Source organism: Sus scrofa, chromosome 13 (assembly GCF_000003025.6).
Source record: "Sus scrofa isolate TJ Tabasco breed Duroc chromosome 13, Sscrofa11.1, whole genome shotgun sequence".
Taxonomy (NCBI): domain Eukaryota; kingdom Metazoa; phylum Chordata; class Mammalia; order Artiodactyla; family Suidae; genus Sus; species Sus scrofa.
In genome coordinates, this window is record NC_010455.5 from 63,599,600 (window position 1) to 63,626,421 (window position 26,822).

General features: G+C 36.5%; 1 protein-coding gene across 11 annotated transcripts in view; it reads left to right on the forward strand.

Moving 5' to 3' along the window:
• The window catches only part of GRM7 (glutamate metabotropic receptor 7), an 885,981-nt gene that overhangs the window by 281,598 nt on the left and 577,561 nt on the right, over positions 1-26,822 (forward strand). For 10 of the 11 annotated variants that reach the window (XR_002338088.1, XR_002338089.1, XR_002338090.1 and 7 more), the window contains exon 2: positions 5,829-6,045. Coding sequence is in view for 7 of the 11 variants with exons in the window: in XM_021071050.1 (XP_020926709.1) it covers positions 5,829-6,045 (217 nt within the window). In the remaining 4 variants the exon portion in view is untranslated. Of the gene's footprint in view, positions 1-4,620; positions 4,652-5,828; positions 6,046-26,822 lie in introns of all 11 variants that reach the window. The other variant, XM_021071057.1, reaches the window with a different exon arrangement.

The following is a 26,822-nucleotide window of genomic DNA, read 5'->3' on the forward strand; positions in this document are numbered from 1 at the left end:
AATTCTTCATTTGACAATACATTTTTTTTTTTCATTTTTAGGGCCACTCCTGTGGCATATGGAGGGGTCAGGCTTGGGATAAAATCTGAGCTGTAGCTGCTAGCCTACACCACAGCAATGCCAGATCCAAGCCATGTCTGTTACCTATACCACAGCTCATGGCAACATGGGATCCTTAACCCACTGAGCAAGGCCAGGTTTGAACCTGCATCCTCATGGATACTAGTCAGATTTGTTTCCACTGAGCCACGATGGAAACTTTAACAATACATTTTTTGAGAATAAACACTAGTTAGTTTTAAATTCTCACTCTTGAGAAATAGTAAAAATGAAAGCTATTTTCACCACTATCATTCTTATTTTCTTAGAAATTATAGGTGATATAATTAGAAAAGAAAGCTAAATGAATTATTTTAGTATGTCTTGATTACCTGGAAATCCCAAGAAAATACATCAAAAGCTATTAGAACTAATAAGAATTTTAATGAGGGTGTAAGTCATAGAATAAATATATAATAATTGATTCTTATATGTAAATAATAAATAAAATAAATGGAAATTTTATATCATTTATAATTCAATAAAAATAACAATTACATAGAAAGTTAATGATATGCACGGCCTATTTGAAGAACACTATAAAATTTTACTAAGAGAAAATAATAAATTATGAAATAGATAAAGTAGATATTTTCCCATAAAATAAGATGTTGTAAATGTATCAAATAAAATGTTGTAAATGTATCAAATTTTCCCAAATTAACTTAAAATATAATGTAATTATATTGAAAATCTTAACAAAAAATTGTAAACTTGAAAATTATGCTGAAGTTTAAAAATGTATGATTACCCAAGATCATTTTTAAAAGAACTGTAATGAAGAGAGAATATGTTCCAAGTAATACAGCCTTAATTCTAAGTTTATAAGAACTAAATAGTAAAACACTGTTATATGACTAAAAAAAACAGAAAAGTCAAATAGTGCAGAATATGCTCCAAAGATTCAAGGGTATGTAAAAAATTTTTCAACTCAATGAATTTTATTACATTTATAGTTGTACAACGATCACTACGACCCAGTTTTTTAGCATTTCCATCCCAAACCTTAGCCCTGTCCCATCCCCCAACCCCAGCCTGTCTCCTTTGGAAACCATAAGTTTTTCAAAGTCTATAAGCCAATAATATTTAAAAATTGAATATATGATAAGAGATGATTTTTCCTCACAGTAATGAATGAGAAATTACTTAACATATGGTGCTTGGTCCAGAAGTTAAACATTTGGGGAAAAAAATATAGGTTGCTTGTCTACCTTATAAAAGATCCCCAAGTAATTTCCATATAGGGACATATTTCATTGTAAATATAAAAATATTTCTATCATTTTGGTGAGAGGAGGGGCTTGGACAATAATCTAAGAAGATACTCATAAATATCTACATATACTTGAATTAGTGCTGGGGATTTTTTTCTTCTAATGGTAGTAGAAGCTTAAAAAATGTTTAAGTATTTAACCATAAATGTTGGGTTTAGGTTAGTACTAGCTTAGAAGAATGCAACCAGAAAGAGAGAAAAAGTGAAAAGTGGCAGGGGAAAGGAAGGGAAGAAGAGATTAAGATTCAAGTTTCTATAATTGAAAATATATATGTGTTTACCATATGACACACACACAAATGATAAATAGATATAGAAGATGTTAACAGTAATCAAGGCATTAAAGTCCTTTTCTTGTTTCTCTATTTTTCTTTTTCTCTTTTTTTTTGGTCTCTTTAGGACCATACCAGTGGCATATGGAGGTACCCAGGCTAGGGGTTGAATTGGAGTTGTAGCCACTGGCCTACACCACAGCTACAACAACATCAGATCCAATCCGCTTCTATGACCTACGCCACAGCTCAGGGCAGCGCTGTATCCTTAACCCACTGGGTGAGCAGGGATCCAACTTGCATCCTCATGGATACTAGTCAGAGTCCTTTCTGCTGAGGCATGACGAGAACTCCATTGTTTCTCTATTTTTCATAACCGATATTTTTTTTTAATTTGGTAAGAAAAATTACAAACTCATTCTAAACAAACACAATAGGTTATAGATGTTTTTAACCCTATTTGAAACTCATCACTAACAGAACCATTTTTTGTGGGATAAGCAAATTTTTGTAGAGTAACATAATAAAATGAGATGGAAATTTAATCCTCTGACAAAGATGAAAAGTGTTTTTTTTTTTTAAATGGAGAAAGGAAAGCTCAAAGAGAGATGGAACACTTATTTTTAAATAGCAGAAGTCTGATTACACTAAATTGTCTTCATCAAAAAATAATTCTGCATTTCTGAAGGAGCCTGTCAAGGGGGACAGAGTTTCAGTAGCAGAAAAAGAAAGTAGAGCTAGAGATCAAGTTGAGTGTGTCTGTTATTCAGTTTTAGGTACTAATTATAATATCCACTACAAATAATTAGCATGTAGGCTTAAGTGTTAGTTTAAAAACAGGTAAATAGGAGTTCTTGCCCTGGGGCTATAGGATTGGTGGCATCTCTACAGCCCCAGGGTGCAGGTTTGATCCTTGGCCCTGCACAGTCAGTTAAAGGATCTGGCCTTGCCACAGCTGTGGTGCAGCTGTGGTTTGGCTCTGATCCCTGGCCTGGGAACTCCATATGCCATGAGACTGCCAAAAACAGGAAAAAGAAAAAAAAAAAGGTAAATAAATATGCAGAGTGGTATTTAAGTAAATACACAGCCTATTTCATAGGTTACATACATTCTTGCAGTTCTTCGTCTCTTATTGCTGGGGGAGTGGGGATTTCCTTATACAGCCATATTTTTATCTCAGAAATGAAATCTATTTGGCCTTTCACTCCTTATTCTAGCATCATTAGATGCATAACATAGAAATAAGTACGACTGAATATAGGATATGTTCATGATTGTAAAACGGACATATGAATCTTAACCCACCAGTAGGCGTTTCTTATTTATAATGGACGAGGTAAACCACTGGTAGAAGCCACTTTCCAAGGGTGCATGGCAGTGAGGAAAGAAATTCAGCTTCACCAGGATTTTCATTACTGAAATTTGGGGCACAGGTTAGAAAATGCATTTGCATTGGAGGCATTTTGTAATGGTGGTGTTGTAAAATTTCTCCACAAATGCAAATTTAAGAAGAGGGATGGATGTATCTTTATTAGCACCTGTTCAAAGGTAGAAAGGGATTTAGGCAGGAAGGCATTTGTGCAAGAGCATGAAGATTTTGCATTTCCACAAGTTGAAATTGATGGAAATGTATTGCCATACTTGGCTTCTTTCCTTTTCATTTCTTGTAAGAAAAGGTATTTCTCTCACTCCCTCCTGCCTTCTTTTTATTTTTTTGTCCAAAGCCTGTATTCAGATGATATTTTTTCATCTAAAATTTATAACCCCTGAACTACAAATGAAACATAGAGCACTCAATCTATTCACATATTTATGTAAAGTTTAATAAGGCATTTAAGTAAAATGTTTGGACAGTATTCTAAGAATAACCTGTAAAATTACTTGCAGTGCTGTGTACATATATTAGCTTAAATTTCAGTATTCTGCGACATTCCCTTGTTTATTCTATGCTTGTTATTAAAATGTTTTAACAATGATTCATCAAAGTATCATAGTTAAGAGTTCAGGAGTTTGTATAGGGCTGTGTCAGGCTTGAGTATGGCTCTGTCTTACAAATTTGTCACCTGAGGCAAGGTCATATTCTACTTTCAAGTATCAATTTCCTTTTATGTAAAATGATTCAATAATAATATAATTTAGTATAGCAAAGAATATTAACTGACAAATAAGATAATGCATATAAAACTTTTAGAACATTCTTGGCACATGATAAAGAGTTAAATAATTGGTAGATATTATTTCTAAAGCAATAGTGGTAGGAATATGTAAACATTTTCTTAGAACAGTGGGGGAAATGTTTTTGCTAATGTGTCACAGAGAGGTAGGGAAGTCAAATGTGGAGAATGGGTAAACTTAGTAAGAAAACACATACTTTTCTCTAATTTGATTGCCATTACCCCATATATTAAATAGTCACACTGTCCCAGACCTCGTGCCAAGCAATGCACATTTGTTATTCCTGCCCCTCAAAACAATCTTATACTAATTAATAATGTAACAAAATCAGTGAGGTTAAATATTCATCAAAATAAATGCTAATGAACAGAAATATCAGGCTTCAATTCTCAACACCAAATCTTATTTCTACTACATTTTATTGGAAGACTCCTGACACAGGCTTTAGAATTTGAGTCAGGAACAGAGGGCCTGCCTCTGGTGGTCATAAAGCAGAACTGCATTAGGCATGGGCTGCATGGAAAATGGTGGGGTCATCCCCTACCAGGAACACAAGACTTAACTGTGAAGTGAGCATAGAAGGGTTGGTGGAAGAGTGAGCTTTACAGCAGTGGTAACAAGCTTTAAACAATGCCATATGTGTAAATGTTAGGCAAACTGCCCTCAAAAGAATAAAATAGGTTAATATTGAGTAGAATTTTCAGGGCTTAAAGAATCAATTTAAATGTAGCTTTGACATCTTTGGGGCAAAGACTTTGACTATCAGGGTTTTACTGAGTAATAATCAAAACTGTTTTGCAGGTACATGAGACATCCTTATAATAAAGCAGAGGTAAGTCCTGGGAGAGTTCGTAAACAGAATTTTCTAGAAGTTAGTCATTCTTATAGGTAGATAAGTAATGCCAATCATAGTCTACTGCCTAGTCTACTCGTGTTAAGAGAACAAACTAGGGGGCCATGATTTATAAAAGTAACTAGTTTAGAGATCCTTAAGTTAGACTGTAAACTACATTCCTCACTTATGGCTGCTTCAGGTCTTCTCCCAGGGTATTTGTAGTCCCAGGTAAACTTTTTTTTCTGGGCTTTGTTCTATGTGCATAATTTGATTTAACTAAAATCAGCATGTGAGGGACTACTCAGGTTGTCTAATCTTACATGATCCCAAGAAGTAAATACCAAAATAAATACCACACCAGCCAAGGGGCATTGTCTACGTGTTCTGCTGCCCTCTTGTAACCAAAGTCCTGCTACAGGAGGATTCTTATAGGCACAAGTTTTAGAACTCCTTGGGACATCTGGAAAATTGTATGTGAAGTAGAGGGTTGGAGAGTTCTCTAAAGGGAAAAAAGTGGGAATTGGAAGTCCATGTGGCTCCACCCCAATCAGGACTGTCAGCCTTCTTTCAGCATTTGAATAGAAACTTACAAAACTTTGAGAAAGTCCTTTCAAAGTGCAAGAACCATTGAAGCAATAGTGTTGGGACAGGAACCCCCTTGCCCGGGTCTACAGGTATTATTGAATTACTTTATAATACTCCTGTGAATAATAAATAATACATGCATTTTGCTTGCATATGTCCTCACAAGAGTCTGGACTCAATCATTATTAGATGGGTGATGTTATCTATCAATATTCATGATATGTGTTGACTTAATGTCTATACACACTCCAGTTAGGCTGTTGTGTCTTTTGTTTCTATAAAGTTATAATACTGAAAGCATGATTTACAACATTATCCAGAATGGTTATATAGTTTTTTTTTTTTTTCCTCCTAACCACAATGACCTATGTAATTCCCATTACATCCTCATTCTATTCTCCAAGAGGAGAAAATAAAAGGCCAGGGCACAAGAAGGAGTCGGTTGGATTTGGGTTATGTGTGGTGTTTGGCAAAATGTGCTTCCTCTTTGGAGTACAAGTCTTTTATTTTAAGTAAATTGCCATAAGTATAAATGATTCTTCCACATCCTGATGGTGTGCTCTCATGTGGTGCTTTCTTGTCTTTTCAGATCCCCCAGATTAGTTATGCATCAACGGCACCTGAGTTAAGTGATGACCGGCGCTATGACTTCTTCTCTCGTGTGGTCCCACCTGACTCCTTCCAAGCCCAGGCCATGGTAGACATTGTAAAGGCCTTAGGATGGAATTATGTGTCTACTCTTGCATCTGAAGGAAGTTATGGAGAGAAAGGTGTGGAATCCTTCACGCAGATTTCCAAAGAGGCAGGTAGGAAGAGACGACAATGATCAAGATGACCCTCTTCTTTCTTTCTTTATTTTTAAAATATTTTTAAATTTAAATTAATTTTTATTAGGGTATAGTTGATTTACAATGCTGAGTCAATTTTGTATCACCCCAGTCATATATATTTCTCATAATATTTTCCATTATGGTCTGTCCCAAGAGACTAGATATAGTTCCCTGTGCTTCTGATGTCTGCAACTTGCAGGGTTCTTTCAATCTTTATTAAACAAATGCTATTGGTAATCACCCTATCTTTCCTCTGACATCCCTCATTGCCTATGAAGTAAATCTGTAAGGTCTTTATTACAGTTCTGTGTTGTTTTTGAAGGGAATGTTTTCAAAACAATGAAACTGAATTCCCTGAAAATATTAATGGAAAATATTAGTGGAAGAAAGGGAGAGGGAAAAAAATATGTCCTAAAGTTGATTTCTGACTTCTGTGCAATGGATAATAGTGTGGATTATAGGCTCTATGTGGAAACATGGGCAACTGTGGCTAAATGAGCCTCTCCACGCATATCCTTCCTTTCTTCCTCTCTCCAAAGTGCAGAAAATTGTTTAAACTATGAGAACCCCATCACAGTGATGCTTTGTTTTGAAGGGCTTTCAATGACTTGGCCAAAACAAAAGTAAATAAATTATCTAGGCAATAGAATATACTTAGACAAATAGTGTTTGAAATTATAGATTATTTTTGAGTATGACAGTTCTATTTGGTAGCATTTTGAGAAGATTATTTTATGTTTGTTTATTTAGCTCAAAATGGAGGTAATGAGTTTAAATATATGGCCAGCTGACTTAACGTTGGGCAGATTTTGAAAAAAATGAGACAGAATCTTCAAACTTAGGAATCCTGATGATAAATATTTAGTCTTCCCCATATGAAACCATTGGATCTGGTAAATATACATTTTTTAAAAATACGTGCTTGGATATTTCTAAAAAGTCAGGTCCTCAGTTTTGGTGGTAAGAATATTATCTGAATTGTCACTGACCATACTAGTTAACTAAATGTAAAGCAAACAAGCAATGGAATAGAAACAGAAGTTCTTTTCATGAAGAAAGATGTCATAAACCTGACGACCTGGTTTCGAGTATTTGTCAGTCTACAGATATTCTCAGACATGTAATGCTGTAGTATATATATGTGTGTGTGTGTATATATATATGTATATATATGTGTGTGTGTGTGTATATATATATATATGGCATGTTTGCACATGGCTGCTGAAAGAAGGGAGCCAGGACTTGCCTATGAATCCTGTGCTTTTTTAAAATTGAAGTAAATTTGACTTACTATGTTGTGATAGTTACAGGTATACAGAAAATAGATTTGGTTTTATATGTATAATATATATATGTATACATACACACATATGCATTTATGTGTACATTTATATATGTACATATATATGTATATTTTCAGATTCTTTTCTGAAAGATACTGAGAATAGTTCCCTGTGCTATAGGTAGGTCTTTATTTTTTATCTATTTTATATGTAGTTGTGTGTATATGTTAATTCAAACTCCTAATTTATTTTACTCATTGCCTTATCTTTAATTTCAAAAATTCACTGGAGAACTGGGTCATTCGTACACTCTTCCTTCTGACTGAAAGACTCTCATACTAAACATCTTTGACTTAATAGATCTATGTATAGGTCTCATCCTAAATGCCATTTCTAGGTTTCAAAAAAAAAAAAAAAAAAAAAACCCACAATACTTCCTTGATTCTATCTGCTTGGCCTTGTATTTCTAATGTTCTACCACAATACTTATCAAATGTCAGCATTGTTCTTGTTGTTGTTTTCTCTCTTGCCCACTAGACTCTAAGAGAGATTGGGTCTGTCTGAGTCACTACTGTAGTCCTAGCTGCTGTGTTTCTGAGGGAAATATTTCTGATGTAATTCAGTGAGAAACTTTCTGATTAGGAAAGAAATCTCAACTTTGGTCCTATGTCTTCCATGCTGTGATGTATAAGACTCATTAACACCTAAATTTATGAATCTTTAAAGAAAGGCCTAACCATTTTTTATTTTGTTGTGTTTTGTTTTTTTAGGACTGTACCCATGGCATATGGAAATCCCCAGGCTGGGGGTTGAATCAGAGCTGCAACTGCAGGCCTCTACCACAGCCAAAGCAACAGTGGATCCAAGCCATGTCTATGACCTACACCACATCTTATGGCAATGCCTGATCCTTGACCCACTGGACGAGGCCAGGGATCAAACCCACTTTCTCATGGATACTAGTTGGTTTCATTTCTGCTGAGCCACAACAGAAATTCCAAACCTAAACATTTTTGATAACTCTGTGCTTATTTTTTCCTTTGTTTCTTTGATTTCTGTTGTGATCAAAATAATATTTATAGGCAACCTTAGAGACTTCTCTAAAATATGAGCATAGTAGCCAATAGATAAGACAAGATAAAGAGAAAATATTGAAAAAAATGTAAGGTAAAACTCAGAAATAAAGTTCAAATACCATCTTGCTCTATGTAATTGCTGCAAGTAGGTCTCAAATTTAATACTGAACTTTGTACTGGACAAAGCAAAGGGCACTACCCATTTTGTTATAAAATGACCAGTGTTCATAAGGTCAAAATCATTTTGTTTGTTCACTAAAGGACAAGAGCAAGACAAATTTTTTTTTTTATAAAATGCTGTGTTCTATAGACAGGCTAGTGGTAAGTTTCATATAGTTGTTTATTCTTGGTGTCACTTGGTGAAAACTTAAACTATAATAGCAGAGTCTGCTGTATAATGGCTCTTCAAAAAGGAAAATCCTCATAGTCGGTCTGAACTCCCCAGCTCATAATTTTTGCTAATGGTACATTGAAATGACCCAGCTCAAAAATAAAATTGTATTATTGGCAGTCAATTCTGATAAAATCATTCAACCTGGAAGTCTTTGAATTTGAGGTTAGAGTAACTAAAAAGCTAGCTGCAAAAATTCAAGAAAACATTGGGGTTCGGGTAGTGTCTTACAGATCCATTATTCATCTATAAGTATCATGATAGTATTTATAATAAATTTCATTGGAATAATGCATAGTGCAATCAATTTAAGTGAATTCACTTGTGTGCTTAACAAACACCCTTGTATTCAATTCCTTATCTACCCTTCCTCAAAAAAAAAAAAAAAAAAAAAAAAAAAGAGGATATAAGCCGAAGGAAGGGAATTTATAATGGAAATGTTGTATGCTAAGTCTACTTACTCATTGTGTGTATTACTTAGAAAAAAACCCTGAGGTAGGAAACATGATTCCGTCATTTCTCCAGTGAGTGTCGTTTCTGTGGGCTTTATCTGTCATGAGTATCCTGCTAACCCAAAGGTGATTTTAGGGAATTTTCAAGGGTAATTTTCAGTGTTTATCTCATTCTCTTGCTTGATGATTCTAGATCCTTATCCTCAAGAAAGATACAAGCCCATGTGTACATGTAGGAGAGGCAGTGTGGCTTATGGATAAGCAAATGCTAGGGTGTCAAAAAGACCTGAATTTGGAGTTCCTATTGTGGCTCAGCGGAAACGAATCTGGCTAGCATCCATGAGGATGCGAGATGGATCCCTGGTCTCACTCAGTAGGTCAGGGATCTGGTGTTGCCATGAGCTGTGGTGTAGTTCACAGACATGGCTTGGAACCTGCATTGCTGTGGCTGTGGCATAGGCAGCTGTAGATTTGATTTGACCGCTTGCCTGGAAACTTCCATATGCCATGGGTACAGCCCTAAAAAGCAAAAACAAACATAAAACAAAAATAAAACCCTGAATTTGAATAATGGGCTCCATCACTTCTGTGATGTACAACTTTTGGTACATGATTGAACTTTCCAAGCCTCAGATTCCTCATGTGGGGATGATCAGGTTGATAAAATAAATAAGACCATGTATGTGGAACACAATACCCCATAATATCTAATTCTAAATATTCCATATTAATTTCCTGTGAATCATTAGTTTCAAACTAATTGCTTGAGTTTGAAAGTTTGAACATAACTAGAGTGACAGATATATTAACATTCAGTTATAAATTGAAGGACATATATGTGTGTGTATATATATATGTACACACACAATACATATATATATAGTGTATGTACATATATATGCATATGAAATAGAAGAATTGCTGTCCTTGATGATATTCTTCCATCATATAATAAGCATAACAAGTAATGAAAGTGAACTATTCAAGTTTTCCTATGTATGTTTGGTGTGTGTGTGTTCGAGAGAGCATGAGCATAAGCTCAATGTTGTTTCTATGTACTGCTAGGCAGGCTCCAAGGAGTTACTTCCATTCTATCTAAATAGTTTGACTTTGAAGATTGTGATTTTTATTCTTTATAAATATAAGAGTTTCATCCTTTAAAATGCTCCAGGCTTAAGTACTGAAGCAAAGGCTATGTGCAAACTAGAGCCTAAAGTGTCTCCGCCACGCACATAGTCATAGAACATGGGGTGAGTCCTTGTTTGTCAAACTGTGATAGAACAAATGAAGAAATGATGTCAGGGAGTTCCCATCGTGGCTCAGTAGTTAACAAATTTAACTAGAATCCATGAAGACGCAGGTTTGATCCCTGGCCTATCACAGTTGTGTTAAGAATGTGGAGTTGCTGTGAGCTGTGGTATAGGTTGCAGATGTGGCTGGCATTGCTGTGGCTGTGATGTAGACCAGCAGCTGTAGCTCTGATTCAACCCCTAGCCTGGGAACTTCCATATGCCACAGGTATGGCCCTAAAAAACAAACAAACAAACCGAAAATCAATGATGTCAGAGAAAAGAAGCCATCCTTCCACAGGAGGCCATCTAATTTGTCTGGGACATGAAAGGCTATGTACAGTTTCTCTCAACTGTCAGAGGAAACCTCAATAATTCTCCTCTTATGTACAGTCATGGGAGATTTAAATATGCATGGATGCTGTTCTTTGTTGAATTTTCAGAGAGGACTGTAATATGATTTTCTCAGATGATGAGATTTTTGTAAGATATTTATATCTGCATAAATTGCCCTGTTTATTTGAATGGATGCACATGCAATGTCAACAAGAGCAATTTATTGCTTAATATCACAGAGAATGAGAGAATATTCACTCCCAGTGTGCTTTAAAGTGCAGGTCAACATAATAAACTCACTGGCGTAAATTAGACATAAAGACTCCCTTTTCTAAGTGAGGGTCAAAATAAATGCTTATGATTGCATACTATAATAATATATTCTAGATCTTTTGAACAAAATTTTGGTCAAGGATTTTGAGTAAGGACATCACATATAACTCTTTTAGTTTTCCAATTTCCAGAAGTATCCCTTGTTCACTGCTTCACAACAGGATACAAATAGTAGAGATTTGTTACTGCCATGGTATCATGAGTCGTGTCAACTTTTCAAAACCAGAAAGAATATTTGAACTACCTTTTGGTATTTCATGCCAAGCACTTAATATAGTTATTTTGGTTGCCTCATAAAGTAATTATCATTATTAGAAAAACTCTACAACTTCTTTTTAATTAATACTCTGTCTTGACATAAAATATTGTTTATTAGAAAAGCTCGGTGAAGATTAATCGACAAAGAGTAACTGTTATTCAGCTCTTCATTTATTTAGACCTCAGGAACAAGTTGAATTTATTCATTTTGGAATTGTCTTCTCATTAGAGAATGCTTTTCTCTTCTCTCCTTTATGGATGCAAGGACACAGCCATCTAACCCAGTCTTGGCAAATCAGACATACACACCATAGATGAATCAAGAGCTAGGGACACAAAGAAGCAGGAGCAATGGAAAATCCATTTTGTTGATAGCAGCAGCAAAGATACCCGTGTTCCAGGAGTGTGCTGTCAATCTTCCCCATGTTACTGTAGCCTCTATGAGGTAAAGGACTTTGCCTCGTGCCCTTATCACAATTTTTGGCATTTAGAAGGCATTCAGTAAATTTATGTTATGGGAAAGAGAAAAGGAAGGAGAAGTTGTATTTTTTCCCCTTTGCCTTTTAGGGGGAAAAAAAAAGCATGTAGAGGAAGCTGTTATGATATAAAATTTTGTGACTTATGGATCACAAAAATTTGTATATTAGATCTGTTTGCTCTGGTTTTTCACAGCAATCTCCACCCTGAATCCAGTCCATTCTTCCCTATTACTGTCCCTACAAAAATATCCAGCAGTACCAGGCAACAAGGCTATCATGCACAGTAACACCATCTATGTTTCTGCATTAAACTTGAGGATTTTACAGTATTTTTGCCTCTGATACATCATCATAGTGAATGTAGAAAACTAAGAGATATTTTAATATCTAAATGGCATGTGTCCTTAATGTTTTGTGGTCCCAGTTTAAATTCAGGTATTTGATAAGGATTTAATTTCAAAACACAACATCACAAGAACTCTTATAATATCATTTGTTTTCATTTGTGCTTAAAACTAAACTATAAGCTCCTCAAGAGAAAAGTTTTATATTATATTATATTTTATTTTTTGGACCCTCATTGGTTAGCACATTTGAGATTTTAACTCATCCTTGCTTTGTTAGCACATCTTGGGTATCATTATCATTACAGTTACTTTAGTTCTGAGCCCTATTTTATTCACTAAGATCATAGCTACAGTTATGCATACTTCCAGACTAGCCCCTCCATTCAGTTATGATGATAATCTTTCTAAAAAAAAAATAAAGTCATTGTATTTTCTGTTCCTGGTTTCCCTTACCCCAGAGGATTAAGTGAAAGATATCTAGCATGACATATAGGTCCTTTCTGCTCTGGTGTCTGATTTAATTACCAAACTCACTCAATCCACTGACTGTCATCTTTATTTCCCACCTCAACTCCCCCATCCATACATACACGCCTTGTCCCATGGCAGTCGTCTTTCTGTGGGTTTCAGGATATTCTGTGACTTTGTTAATACCTTGCTTTCTGCCTAGACTACCAACGAACTGCAGTTTAATTTTGTAAAACTTAATATCTTGAAAAAAACTCTTTCTGACTTCATGGCCCTATTTTGGATCACATGTGTATATCTGTCTTTTTTAATAGCACAACATTTTAAAATCCCTCTCATGAATAAATTCATGGAGAGTGACCAGTTGCACAAGTCTTGATGAGTGAATGAGTCTGCATATCACTGTAGACCTAAAAGTCTAGCTCTTCATGCTCCCAGCCTCCCTTGAAGCTATGACACAGCCATGTAACTCAGTCTTGGCTAATCAGACATACCCAGAAATAGCCACCATAAATGAATAAGGAGCTCAGGACACAAAGAAGCAAGAGCAATGGAAAAACCATTTTGGGGACAGCAACAGCAGAGATATCCATGTACCAGGGGTAGATGTGGTACCCAGCCTGAGCTGGCAGTTGTACATAGTGTGATCTCCAATTTCCCATTGTCTAGAGTAGCAGCTGCAGTGCCCCTGCTGATTTGGTTCTGTGGTACTTTCTTAGCTTTGATTCTGATAAAAGTCTCATGATTCTTTGTTTCAATTCTTTTTTTTTTTTTTTTTTTTGTCTTTTGTGTTTTTAGGGCTGCACCTGCAGCATATGGAGGTTCCCAGGCTAGGGGTCCAATCAGAGCTGTGCTGCAGGCCTACGCTGCAGCCAAATCAATGCCAGATCTGAGCTGGATCTGCAACCTACACCACAGCTCATGGCAACACTGGATCCATAATCCACTGAGCAAGGCCAGGGACTGAACCCGCAACCTCATGGCTCCTAGCCAGATTAGTTTCCATTGCTCCACGACGGGAACTCCTCAACTCATTTTTTGACTTTGGTCTCCTGGCTTCTCCAGTGATTCTGTAGGTTACCTGGAATAATTTAAATATACGCTTTTCTACTTACTCCAGAGAGACTTTACTTCAGTTGCTTGGCTTTTACGTTCTGGTAGTTCCGTAACACCTTGTACATAAATATCATGAAATTTAGTCATTGTAATCACTGTAATCTATCTAATTATCCTCTCCAGTTTTAAAGTATTTTTTTTCTTCCTGTTTTATTGAGAGATAATGGATATACAGCACTGTGGAAGTCTAAAGTGGGCAGCATTAAGAACTGACTTAGAGGAGTTATCACTGTGGCACAGCAGGTTAAGGATCCATTGTCCCTGCTGCTGTGGTGTAGGTAGGTCCCAGCTGTGGCTCATATTCAGTCCCTTGCCTGGGAACTTCCGTATGCTGCAAGTGCATCCAAAAAAATAAATAAATAAAAAAGATTGACAGATTGACATCCATCATCTCATATAGATACAGAATTAAAGAAAACTGAAAGAAAATCATTGAGACAAAAACTTAGAATTTTTAGGACATAGCATAATTGAATTTGTGCATGTTGTATATTACATGCCTAGTATTTATGTATCTGATAACTGAAAGTTTGTACCTTTTGACTGCCTTCATCCAGTTGCTGTCTTTTCTGCCTAGAGAAGATCTTAGTAGTTGTTGGAAGGCTGGTTTAGTGTTGTTGAATTCTCTTAGCTTTTGCTTATCTGTGAAGGTTTTGATTTCTCCTTCAAATCTGAATGAGAGCCTTGCTGGGTAGAGTAATCTTGGTTGGAGGTTTTTAACTTTCATCATGTTAAGTATATCATGCCACTCCCTTCTGGCCTGCAGAGTTTCTGCTGAAAAATCAGCCAATAACCTTAGTGGGGTTCCCTTGTATGTCATTTGTTTCTTTTCCCTCGCTGCATTCAATATTTTATCTTTGTCTTAATTTTGGTCAGTTTGATTAATATGTGTCTCGGTGTGTTCCTCCTTGGGTTTATTTTATATGGTACTCGTTGCACTTCCTGGATTTGAGTGAGTTGTTCCTTTCCCATGTTAGGGAAGTTTTTGGCTATTATCTCTTGGAATATTTTTTCCATCCCCTTCTCTCTCTCTCTTCTCCTTCTGGCACCCCTATAATACGGATGTTGGTGCATTTAATGTTGTCCCAGAGTTCTCTGAGACTCTCTTCACTGGTTTGCAATCTTTTTTCTCTTTTCTGTTCTGCATCTGTAATTTCTACTAATCTGTCGTCCACCTTGCTTATTTGTTCTTCTGCCTCCTGTATTCTGCTGTTAGCTGCTTCTAGTGAATTTTTTATTTGTTATTGTATTTTATATCTCTTAAGTTTTATATCTTGTATCTCTTTGCTCAGTGTTTCCTATAAGTTATCCATCTTTGCCTCCAGTTTATTTCCAATATCTTGTATCATCTTCAGCATCAACAGTCTAAAATCTTTTTCCTGGAGGCTGAGAATCTCCTGATCACTTAGCTGATTTTCTGGGGTTTTTCCTTTCTCCCTCATCTGAGTTATAGTTCTCTGTCTTTTCATTTTTATACGTTTTTGGTGTGGTGACCTTTTTACTGATAATAGATTGTAGCCTCACTTACTTCTGGTGTCTGTCCCCCTTGTGGCTGAAGTCCATATGGGGGCTTTCTGTAGGCTTCCTGATGGCAGGGACTGATGCCTGCCCCCGATAGGTGGAGCCGATTCTAATGGGGCTTAGTCTCTGGATAGGATTAGAGGTGGCTGTGTCCCTGGGGTGTATTTAGGTAGCCTGTTTACTGAGGGGTGAGGCTGTGATCCCACTTGGATTGTTGTTTGCCCTGGGGCTTCTCAGCACTGATGGGTAGGGCCAGATTTTCCCAAAATGGCCACCTCCAGAGAAAGACAGGGGGTGCTGAATATTCCTGATATCTTTGCTTCTAATATCCTTCCCTCACAACAAGCCACATTCACCCCTGTTTTCCCAGGAGGTCCTCTAGGAACTGCAGTCAGGTTTGACTCAGATTCCCATGGAGACTTTGCTTTGCCCTGAGACCCAGTGCACGTGAAAGTCTGTGTGCACCTTTTAAGGATGGGGTCTCTGTTTCCCCCAGTCCTGTGGAGCTCCTGCACACAGGCCCCACTGGCCTTTAATGCCAAATGCTCCAGGGGCTCTTTCTCCCAGTGCCAGATCCCCACATGTGGGAGTTTGATGTGGGGCTCAGAACTCTCACTCCTGTAGGTGAGTCTCTGTGAACCAGTTAGTTTCCAGTCTGTGGGGCTTCCCACCCCAGAGGTATGGGGTTGTTTATATCATGAAATCACCCCTTCTACCTCTTGATGTGTCCTCTTTATCTTCTGGAGTAGGATATCTTTTTTAAGGTTTCTGATCCATTTGGTTGAAGATTACTCAGCCTTTAGTTGTGAATTTTGTTGTTTTTAGGAGAGAAGTTGAGCGCCAGTCCTCCTGTTCCACCATCTTAATCCCATTGACTGCCTTCATCCAGTTCGCCCTCCCTTCACCCCTTGCCTCTTATAACCACAGAATTGACCTCTTTTTCTATGAGTTTATTTCTTTGTATTTGAAATATAACTGACCTACAATACTGTGTTAATTCCTGTTACACAATGTAGTTATTCAATATTTCTACATATTTCAAAATGGTCACCATGATAATAAGTCTGGTTATCTATATCAACACACAAAGATATTATACAGTTGTCAACTAGATTCCCCACACTGTACGCTTCATACCCATGATTTATTTTGTTTCAGAATGTAAGTTTATTGAGGACAGGGACTATGTTGGTTTTTACTTTCAATATTCTGTATTTAGAATAATGTCTAACAAAGATTAGGTTCAATAAATGCACACTAAATTTTAAAATATTCTATTAATAATATAAGAGGTGATTACAGCAAAGTAGTGGTTGGCATAGTAAAACTGTTGGAGGTTTTTCCAGTTTTGGTTTTCTAAAAATTATCATTAATCGTCTGTAATAAACTGACATTATAGGAGAAATATGGGGTAAGAAATATGATGATATGCCTTGTACTCATATAATGCATGTTGGAGTTTTTTCTTTGGGTAATGTAGTCTTCCAGGATAATAATGATAACAAATAATTGTAGCAGTAACACCAAAAAAGCCTAAAAAGTATCTGCTTCCTAAGAGTAGAAATATGTAAGTAGAGCAGTGAACCCTGCCTTGTGAAGGCTACTGCAAAGGAGAATTCTGGAAGAAAGCACATGGTTAGCTAAACCATTAAGGAAGAAGTTAACAGACAAGAGTGCCCCAAATAGAGTAGTGAGTGATATTTTTAGGGAAAGAGAGTCATGTTTAAAAATCCAAAATAAAATTGTTTAATGGTATTTAGGAATGTAAATTGCATGATGAATAGCATCACTGTGACATTTTTTTTGACCGAAATTACTGGATGGAAAGTGCTCTTCCACCCAACATGAAAACAATTGCAGAAAATGCTTTGGCTTTTTAGCTGAGAACTTGTGGTTCTGGTCCTGACTCTTAAGGTAACTGACTGGGAGCCAGCATCCTGCTGCTCTGGTTTGCAAAGTCATCATAGGTTTAATGAGAAAAATAGTCTCTCTTGGTTCAGAGAATTCTCAATCCATACATATTGCACTGCTTACAAAGAATGGGTTTCATCCAGACAATAGGGCTTCATTGTTGATGTGGGACTAACATGGGTTCCAACATAATGTTTTTTGCTACATGAAGAATAGACAATGAAAAAGCATATCTCAGCATTTTACTATCATCTCCTCTGCCTAACTTCATTGCACGTGAGCAACATGGGAAGATGCGAAAAGATTGGAAGGTAAAATGAACCCTTCTTTATTCATTAACTCAGGTATGATTGCCATGTTGCTAAGGTGAAAAGGGACATGGGATTCTGGCATTGAGGTTAAAGATGCAGTGAAAAAGGAACATAGGTCATCTTTTAATATTGGAATAGAGACTCAAATATAGAGAATTCTTTTTTTTTTTTTTTTTTGCCATTTCTTGGGCCGCTCCTGTGGCATGTGGAGGTTCCCAGGCTAGGGGTCGAATCGGAGCTGTAGCCACTGGCCTACGCCAGAGCCACAGCAACGTGGGATCCGAGCCACGTCTGCGACCTACACCACAGCTCACGGCAATGCCGGATCCTTGACCCACTGAGCAAGGGCAGGGATCGAACCCGCAACCTCATGGTTCCTAGTCGGATTCGTTAACCACTGCGCCACGATGGGAACTCCGAGAATTCTTTTAAACAATAGGAATTTCTTGGTCAGTTTAGTAGGTGGGGAGAGAATCATTGTTCTGGGGTAGCTTACTTTAGAGAGTAATCATGCTTTTGTAATAGTTATGATTATACTACTAATCTTAAAAGGCAGAAAGTTTGATCTCTTCTTCCTATTTATTGACATTGCATTTACTCTTCAAGTGAAGCTTTAATTTTCTCGTCATTACAAAAATGTTCATTAGAACAGATTCCCATTTTTGAATCTCATAGGCTTTGGTAAATATCAGCAAGAGAGATAAATTTGAGTCAAAAAAATATTGGAAGGCTCTTAGCTTATAGAACTGGAGGGAACTATATAAAACCTTTGTTTCAGTGCTTATGCTACATGACTATGTTTTGCTTGTGGGAACGAAGGACACCTTGATTTTGAGTTCCATTAAGGTTGTGCACACTGAGGAAGAGGTTATTTCCCAATGTAATTTCAGCACTCTAACAGAAATTGGGATAGTCACAGTCTTAACAATGCTGTTTTTGGCTGCCTGTGCTAAAGTGTTTGGCTCCATTGGAATAGGTGAGTACAAACAGCCACATCAAAAAATGCCATTCCACAGAGGCAAGTAGGTAGGCACTAGAATTAGTCAAACGGATAGTCGATAAATAGGCAGGTACTCCAGATCAAGAAATATTAAATTAATATTTGGTTCCTTAGAAAATGTTTATCTGACTTCGACTCTTTCCTAAATTGTTTTGTATTTTGAACAACTCAAGGTGTATAAATGTAGCCCCTTTGAGACTTGCTCAGAGGGATCTGTTTACCTCTTATTTGGCAAATGGATCGTTGCTGTTAAATCTTTTAAGAGATTATAGGAAACTCTCCAAAGCCCTACATTAATTGCATTAGCACTCCTCAGGCAAACTGCAGACAAATAGATGATCAAGATCTCTGGTAGTAATTGTAGCCACCCTTAAAACATACTCCATGACTGACTTTGAAATACTTTGACCTATTCCCAATTCTTCACATTTCTTGTTCCTTTTTTGGCTGGATGCCATAAATAGCAAGCACTTAGAACTCATTGCCAATACTCACTAGATGGTATTATTCCATTGTATTAGTATTTTAGAATTGGCATTAATTATCAAGCAAGCTCATTTTTAAGCAAATGCATGGAATTTGATAATTAGCTCTTTCAGTTTTTTTGGTGGGGTATTTAAGATATTGAATATATAAAATTATATCATCTGCAAACAAAGACTGTTTTATTTATTTTGTTATAATTGGGATACCTTTTGTTTCTCATTCTTTGTTGCTCTGATTAATATTTCCAGTGCTGTAAGAGTAATGTACTAAATAGGTATCGTGAGAGTAGGCAAGTTCATCTTTTTCCCGATTGTAGAGGAAACCCTTTCAATCTTTCATTGTTGGGTATGATGGTAATTGTGGGTTGGTCACACACGGCCTTTATTTGGTTGAGGTACATTCCTTCTGTACCAAATTTGTTGATTTTTGATCATGAAATAATCCACTATTTTGTCAGATGCTATTTCTGCATCTGCTGAGGTGATCATATGATTTTTATCTTTTATTTAAGTGATGTAAATGTCATCACGATTATTGATTTGTGAAACATTGAACCATTTTTCCATCCCAGGGGAAAAAAATCCCACTTGGTGTATATTTGTTTTAATGTGCTATTGAATTCAAATTTCCAATAGGGTTAACTTTTGAACAACGTGGGGTTTAGAGCTGCCTACCCTCCACTTAAGAGAAAATCCACATATAACTTTAAAGCCGGCCCTCCTTGTCTGTAGCTCCTCATCTGCAGATTCAACTGACCATGGATCAGGTATTACTACAGAACATATTTAGGGAAAAAATGTATAAGTGGATGTACACAGTTCAATCCCATGTTGTTGAAGGGTCACCTTATTTTTTTGAGAATTTAAAATTCTATATCTATTGGGAATATTGGTTTATGTTTTTCTTATAATTTCTTTATATTCCTTTGGTATTAAAGTAATACTGGCATCATAAAATAAGTTTGGGAATATTCCCTCCTCTTCAGTTATTTAAAAGAATTTGAGAAGGATTTGCATCATTATCCATCAAATTCTTGGTAGAATTCACCAAAGACTCCATCTGATCCTGCATTCTTTTCCTTGGGAGATTTTTGATTATTGGCAATCTCCCTACCTGTTACTGGTTTCTCACATTCTTCCTGGGAGATATCATGGATCAAGATTTCATTTCTTACTGAATTGTTCCTCATGTAGGAGAGGTGATGTGAGCAAAGTAAATCTGTTTCTCTTACCCTTTCTGATGCATCCCAAACTCATATTTTTGCTCCACTGGTGTACTAGAAATTCTCCTCTGGAAGCCTGTGAGCACTTGTCTAAGACATTGTTCTCGAGGGGCTCATTGACTATGGACCTCTTACTGGCCACTTCAGGGTCTGTGTCTACATATATACCCCTATTACCTGATGAATGAGTGGGTGAGACTCTTCCTGGCTGCCTTGGTGAATTGCACTGGATCTCACAAAGGCATTTTTATTTATGGTCAGATGACAAACAGTTTTTACTGGGGGTGGGAATATGACAAGGGATGTCTTTTTCAGCCGTGTTGCTGACATCACTCCTCCTACTATATTTTTAAAGAATTGAAAATAAATTATACTTGGGTATACTAAATCTAAATTGGAAGGGAAAAATAGAATACGCATATTATGTAATGAAAAAATATGTGTTGACCCAACTGATTTTCTTTTTAAAGACAGGTACTGGATCTCCGTTCACATGTTTCATTATTTCTTCTGTATTTAATTTTTTTACAATCCCAGAATTTCTGCAACCCAAACTTTGTGTCTGTGGGTCTTGATAATGGAAATAAATCAATACAGGACATTCAAACAAATTTTAACACTTTACCTCAAGCATTTTTAAATTTTAAATTTGAATAAAATCTCTTGTTGAGGAGACAGATAAACAGACTGAAGATTCTGTTTGGAGGTTAAGCAATAGCGATGAAAATTAGTAGAGTAGAGTCAAGATGAAGAGATGCTGAAAATGAGGGGAGAGGCCAAGGGGCAGAGAATAATCAGGAAATGATGGTCCCTTGTCATAAACCCCTTTACTTCTCCTAATGTTTTCTTTGAGCTTTAGTATTTTATAAGCTTCTCCCTTAATGTTATTTTAAAAAGTAAAATTTCAGTTTTTTTATACAGTTGAACTAAAGTTTAACTGTAGCTTTTTTTTCTCTGAGCAAATTCGCTCAGCCTTAGATAACTGCATTCATATTAAAGTAATGGTTTTGTGTAGCAAGCTAGACTGATTACGCAAGATACTTCTACGGAGCTGTCTGATTCCCAGTTTGACTGGCTTTTGGCTGATAATTATTATTTGTTACCTGGCTTCTGTTCACTCCTTTTAAGGGGGAACTCATTCTCTATTTATATCTATTATATGAACACATAAAACCTTGTTTATATTTGAGTGTGTATAAAAAACATCTTTAGCCTTGAAGTCAGCCTCCTAAATTAAAATGTATGAATTAGTTCACAGTGAAATACTGAGTATGTACATTTTTATATCATGACCTTGTATTATGTTCTAGCAGGCCTTGAGCCATGAAAGTAGAATTTCTAGTTATTTTGGAAGTTGCTTTTAATCATTGTGGGCTTTTTTGTTGTTTTTATTTGTTTAGTCTTTATTAGATATTTATATGGTTCGGTCAAAAAATTTTGAGAATTACCAAAAAAAAAAAAAAAAAAATCAGTGTAAGCAACATAAGCCAATTATAGATGCCTAGGCAAAAAAAAAAAAAAAAAAAAAACAAACAAACAAACAAACAAACCAAAAAAACAAAATGAGTTCATTTGAAAGGCTATAAGGAAATTCAAGAAATTAGAGAAAAGGCTGAGGGACTAAGCTTGCAACAGACAGACAATCTCTTAAAAGCAGGACTTAAAGAACCATTGCTTTAGGGAACTACCAACAGGGTGAGTCATTGCCATCTCCATTAAGGCTTTTGGTTCAGTGCTCCAAATTTAGATTCCAATGAGAAAGCAAACTAATACTCCACCATTGATCCTGGGCCCATTCTTTTGTAGCTGATTGACAATTCTGCTGGATGGTCATTTTTGAAATTATTATAGACATCTAAGATAAGCATCATATCTTAATATTCAAACAGTAACTAGGAGGGGTGACTGGTGCTGGTTACAAGTGTGTGACCAAATGTGATGTGGTGGGTTTTCTTCTCCAGCCCTGTAATGCCTTGCCATGAGCATTTGAAGGAGAAGGAAGAAATAATAGCAATGTCACAGTGTTCTATGAAGCAATTCTCTTAAATATTTGCAATGAGTATTTTCTTTATGCAGATCCTCAAGAGAAATCATTTTGAACTTAATGCTCATGGAAGATTCCTCATTCCACTGGCTTTCTAAAGAGATAGGGAATGCAAGTTTGCAAGCTTTAAGTCTGTGACAGCATTCATTAAGAGACAGATTCCAATCATCAAGTGATCCAATTAGCTCTACCTTACCCCTGACTTAAGGTATAAGAAATGCAAGTGGAGAGAAAATTTATCACCACTCCTGGAAAATTCCACAGTATCCAAGTACAGTATCCAAGCAAGTATCTAATGATAAGGGTCAAAGGAAGAATTTTTACATGATAAGAATGCTTCTGCTCATTTGTGCTGAGCAGCTTGGAGAAAAAAAAATTCTATTTTTTTTTTTTTTCATGATCCCAGAATTCCTCCAAGCCAAACTTTGTGGCTGTGAGGTTTTGATAATGGGAGTAAATAAACTTTCTTTGAAATGTGGAAGAGGCAGTAGACAAGCCTTGTTTCTGAGTTCTTCCCTGCAGGGGCATGAGTTTAATAAGGTGGCTGAACATTCCATGTCAAAACCCAGGAGAAAGGAAACTTGTTGAGAAAGAAAATGATGGGGGCCCCATTGCATGCTGGGATAGGGATGAGAAGCTTCTGGTTGTATTTGCCATGGAGCCTAATAAAACACTTTCAAAAGACGGTGTGAGACAATCACTGACAGAAAAGTTTCTACTAAAAGTACCTTGGTAGAGTCTGCGATTAATTGTTCAGTTGAGCAAATGCTGTGTGAAAGAGGAATGTTTAATATACATATCCACTTCCTCAAGATCTGAGTAAGCATATAAAGTAAGAGATGAAATGCAAATACTTATGTGTGGGTTGTTATTGTTATGAAACTCAGTTCAAAGAATAGGCTAACACAGAGAAAGAAGACTGAAGCCCTTTATTTTGCTTTAAATTTAATTCCCCTTCTCTCAGCTTCTTTTTGATCACTTGCTTAGCTTCCTTTGTTTTCCTCAGACAAGCCAGTCCCCAAACACCAAATACTGCATTTCTTTTTCTCAACAAGTTTCTTGTCTAGAATACCCTCTCCCAAGCTCAATTGCCTGGCAAACCCCATACCTCCTTGAAGTTTCTCCAAGTATGCTATTTTCTGCTCATCTCTATTTCTATGTATTATTCCTGGCACTTGTACATATATCTGTAGCAGTACTTATTTCATGTTGTCACTCTTGAGATGTGGAAGATTATGAACTCCTTAAAGGAATCTGCAGGTATTAAAAATGGTAAGGGTGAAATGAAAATTCTTGGGCGTTACCCCAGTCCATGTGCTGCCCAGAGCTTATAAGACAAGTCCCAAGGAAATACTAAATGCTAAATAAACACTTGTTTCTGTAGTAAAATTCTGGCATCTAAAAATCCATAAATCTACTTGCCCTTTTCATTCATATCTTTCTGCAAATCTCACATCTCCAGAGAACCTTTCGTTCCATTCTGTGTAATACTAGAGACAAGCTGCCATGGCAATCTGGTGGAGACACACGTTTTCCATCATTTCTTAAAGCATTTCTTAACTTTGGTTTATCTGAGAGTTTTTAATGGATTAGAAAATTTATACAATGTTAATATGAGGTTTAAAACTGTAAAATTAGTGATTTTCTTTTTTTTTAAATGCTGTTGAGTTTGTTTAAAGCACGACCTAATCTAATTATGTTTTTAAATTAAAGTTTAAACTAATTCTGCCCATAGATTAAAGGGTTTGTTTAATGCATTTGGTACATGAAGTAGATTTTTATAGATTTTTGTGTTTGTCACAGAAAGATTAAGATTAAAATAGGGAGATAATTAGTATATGTTTGGGACCAGACAATTAAAGGCCAGTTAGTTCTGTTGAGTTGGGAGATCAAAAATGACTACATATCCCTAAATTAAGAAGGACTTTTTTATTGTGAGAAATAATGAACCACTACATTTCAGGGAAAAAAAAATCTATTTCTCATAGGACAAAAATAGCACTTGGTTCAAGATCAACTTGTTTTAAGCTTTTGCAGTGTTCAAGTTCTGAGTATACTCATCAGAGAAGGGAACAAGTGTAATACCAACTTCTCTTTTAGTATTTTCCTCCAAAGAGAAAGGGCTTAGTCTGGGAGAAAAATCAAGCTTTATTCTAGTAATTTGGAGGAAGGCAGACATTGCTACAAGGAGGTGGGCCAAGGTTCAATACCTGACATTCCTTGTTCCCTCTCTTTCTTACTTCTTTACATTTTTCATCCTCCCCCCAAGCACCCATAGACACCTATATATTCTTACTTCATAATGGTTAAGAGGATGGTTAAAAGTAAGATGTACCTAGGTTGAAAACTCAGTTTTGCACCTTAGAGAGATGAGAATCACTTACTCTCATAAAGTTTCCATTTCCTTCTTTATTAAATACAAATGGTATCAGTTCCTTCCTTAAAAAGATTTTGTGCAAAATGGAGTTCCTGTCATGACTTAGTGGTTAGTGAACCTGACCGGAATCCATGAGGTTGCGGGTTTGATTCCTGGGCTTGCTCAGTGGGTTAAGGATCTGGCATTGTGGTGAGCTGTGGTGTAGTTCATAGAGGTGGATGGGATCCTGCATTGCAGTGGCTGTGGCGTAGCCTGGCAGCTGCAGCTCCAATTTGAACCCTAGCCTGGGATCCTCCATATGCCATGGGTTTTGTCCTAAAAAGACAAAAGACGGAAAAAAGGGGCTTTTGTGCAAAATCAATGCGATATCCCTATGTTTAAAATTGTTTACCATGGTACCCATCATAGAATAAATACTCTTTAAACATTAGCTGCTGTAATGATAATCTTACTACTACTACTACTACTACTACTACTACTAATGGTTCTTATTTTCTTATTCTATTTTTCATCATTTAAACAGATACATATTGACTATATGCTGGTTGTCAAGCATGATTCTGGATGCCAGGCATAAGATATATCTTGAACTTTGCAGGACATTCTAGAGAGATAAGCAGAAAGTAAACAAATAATCATATTGTGTTGAGGATAGATCAGTGAAAAACAGAGGAATATTCTTCACTTTTTTCTCATCAATATTTATTTTAATGAACCTTAAATGAAATTTGGATTCCATTTGTTCATAATATGGGTAACTGAATATTGTAGTGGGGCAGTTCTTGTGAATTTGTAAATGATAAAAATCACCGATACTTTGATAATGCAGTGCAGCTCTTGCAGATACTGTACAATATAACTTACATAGGATCACTACTCTGAAAATATGAAAGTTATTTGATGCAACAAAGAATTTTGTCAAGGCCTTTTACTTTTGACACATTATAATGGGGAACCCAGACGGTTTGAAAGAGGGTGAGTGGGATGAGGTTGTGACAAATACTTGGTTCAGGGTGGAGCAAATAGCTCTTGTTAATTATGATTTTTGAGTGACATTGTCCCCATGGAATTTATACTAGGTAAAGGCAAACAATAAGCAGACAAAAGGGGTTGAAGGGGAGAGAGTGAAAGAGCTGTATGTTGGATGTTATTTTAAATGGAATGGTTTAGAAAAACCCTCTGTGGAGGAGATATTTGAGTAGATAGATAAATGAAGTGAGGAACTGAGCTGCTTTAAAATTAGGGAGAAATTAGGCAGAAGGGACAGCAATTTTTAAAGAGCTTGAAGCAGGAATGTCTTATTACCCTCAAAAAAAAAAAATCTCATGATGTGGAATGATTTAGATGAAATTGTGTCTCTGCAGTTCTTTAAAAACTTCCTTTTAAGGGAGTTCCCATTGTGGTGCAGTGGAAACAAATCTGACTAGTATACACAAGGACACCGATTCTATCCCTGGCCTCACTCAGTGGGTTAAGGATCTGGCATTGCCATGAGCTGTGGTGTAGAGCCACAGACATGGCTTAGATCCTGCATTGCTGTGGCTGTGGTGTAGGCTGTCATCTGTAACTCCAATTCAACCCCTAGCCTGGGAATTTCCAAATGCCACGAGTGTGGCCCTAGAAAGCAAAAAGAAGTATCATTTGATACTAAAATGTTTGTAGAATCTTTGCAACAAAAGGCTAATTCCTGGGATACTAGGTTAACCTCCCTCCTGGTGCACAAGTCACCCTGACAGCTTCCCTAGCAGATGGCTTCTTTATAGCCTCCATGTTAAGCATTCAACTGCTCACCTCTGAGATTATACCATGCCATTGCTGATCAGAAAATAAAATCTCAACCTACACTCAAAATTAGTCTCCTTATACCTCTGGGTCTTTGTGGTGGTGAAGCAATCAAGAATGGTGAGAATTTTTTTCTCAAAGCCGCTTCCTACAGTAAGTTATCACCCAGTTCCCAAGCCATCTATCTCACATGACATCTCTAATTCTGTGTCCAGCATCGCCATTAACAGAATCACATTTTCACCTCTCCCTTTCAAGTCCCATTAGCTGC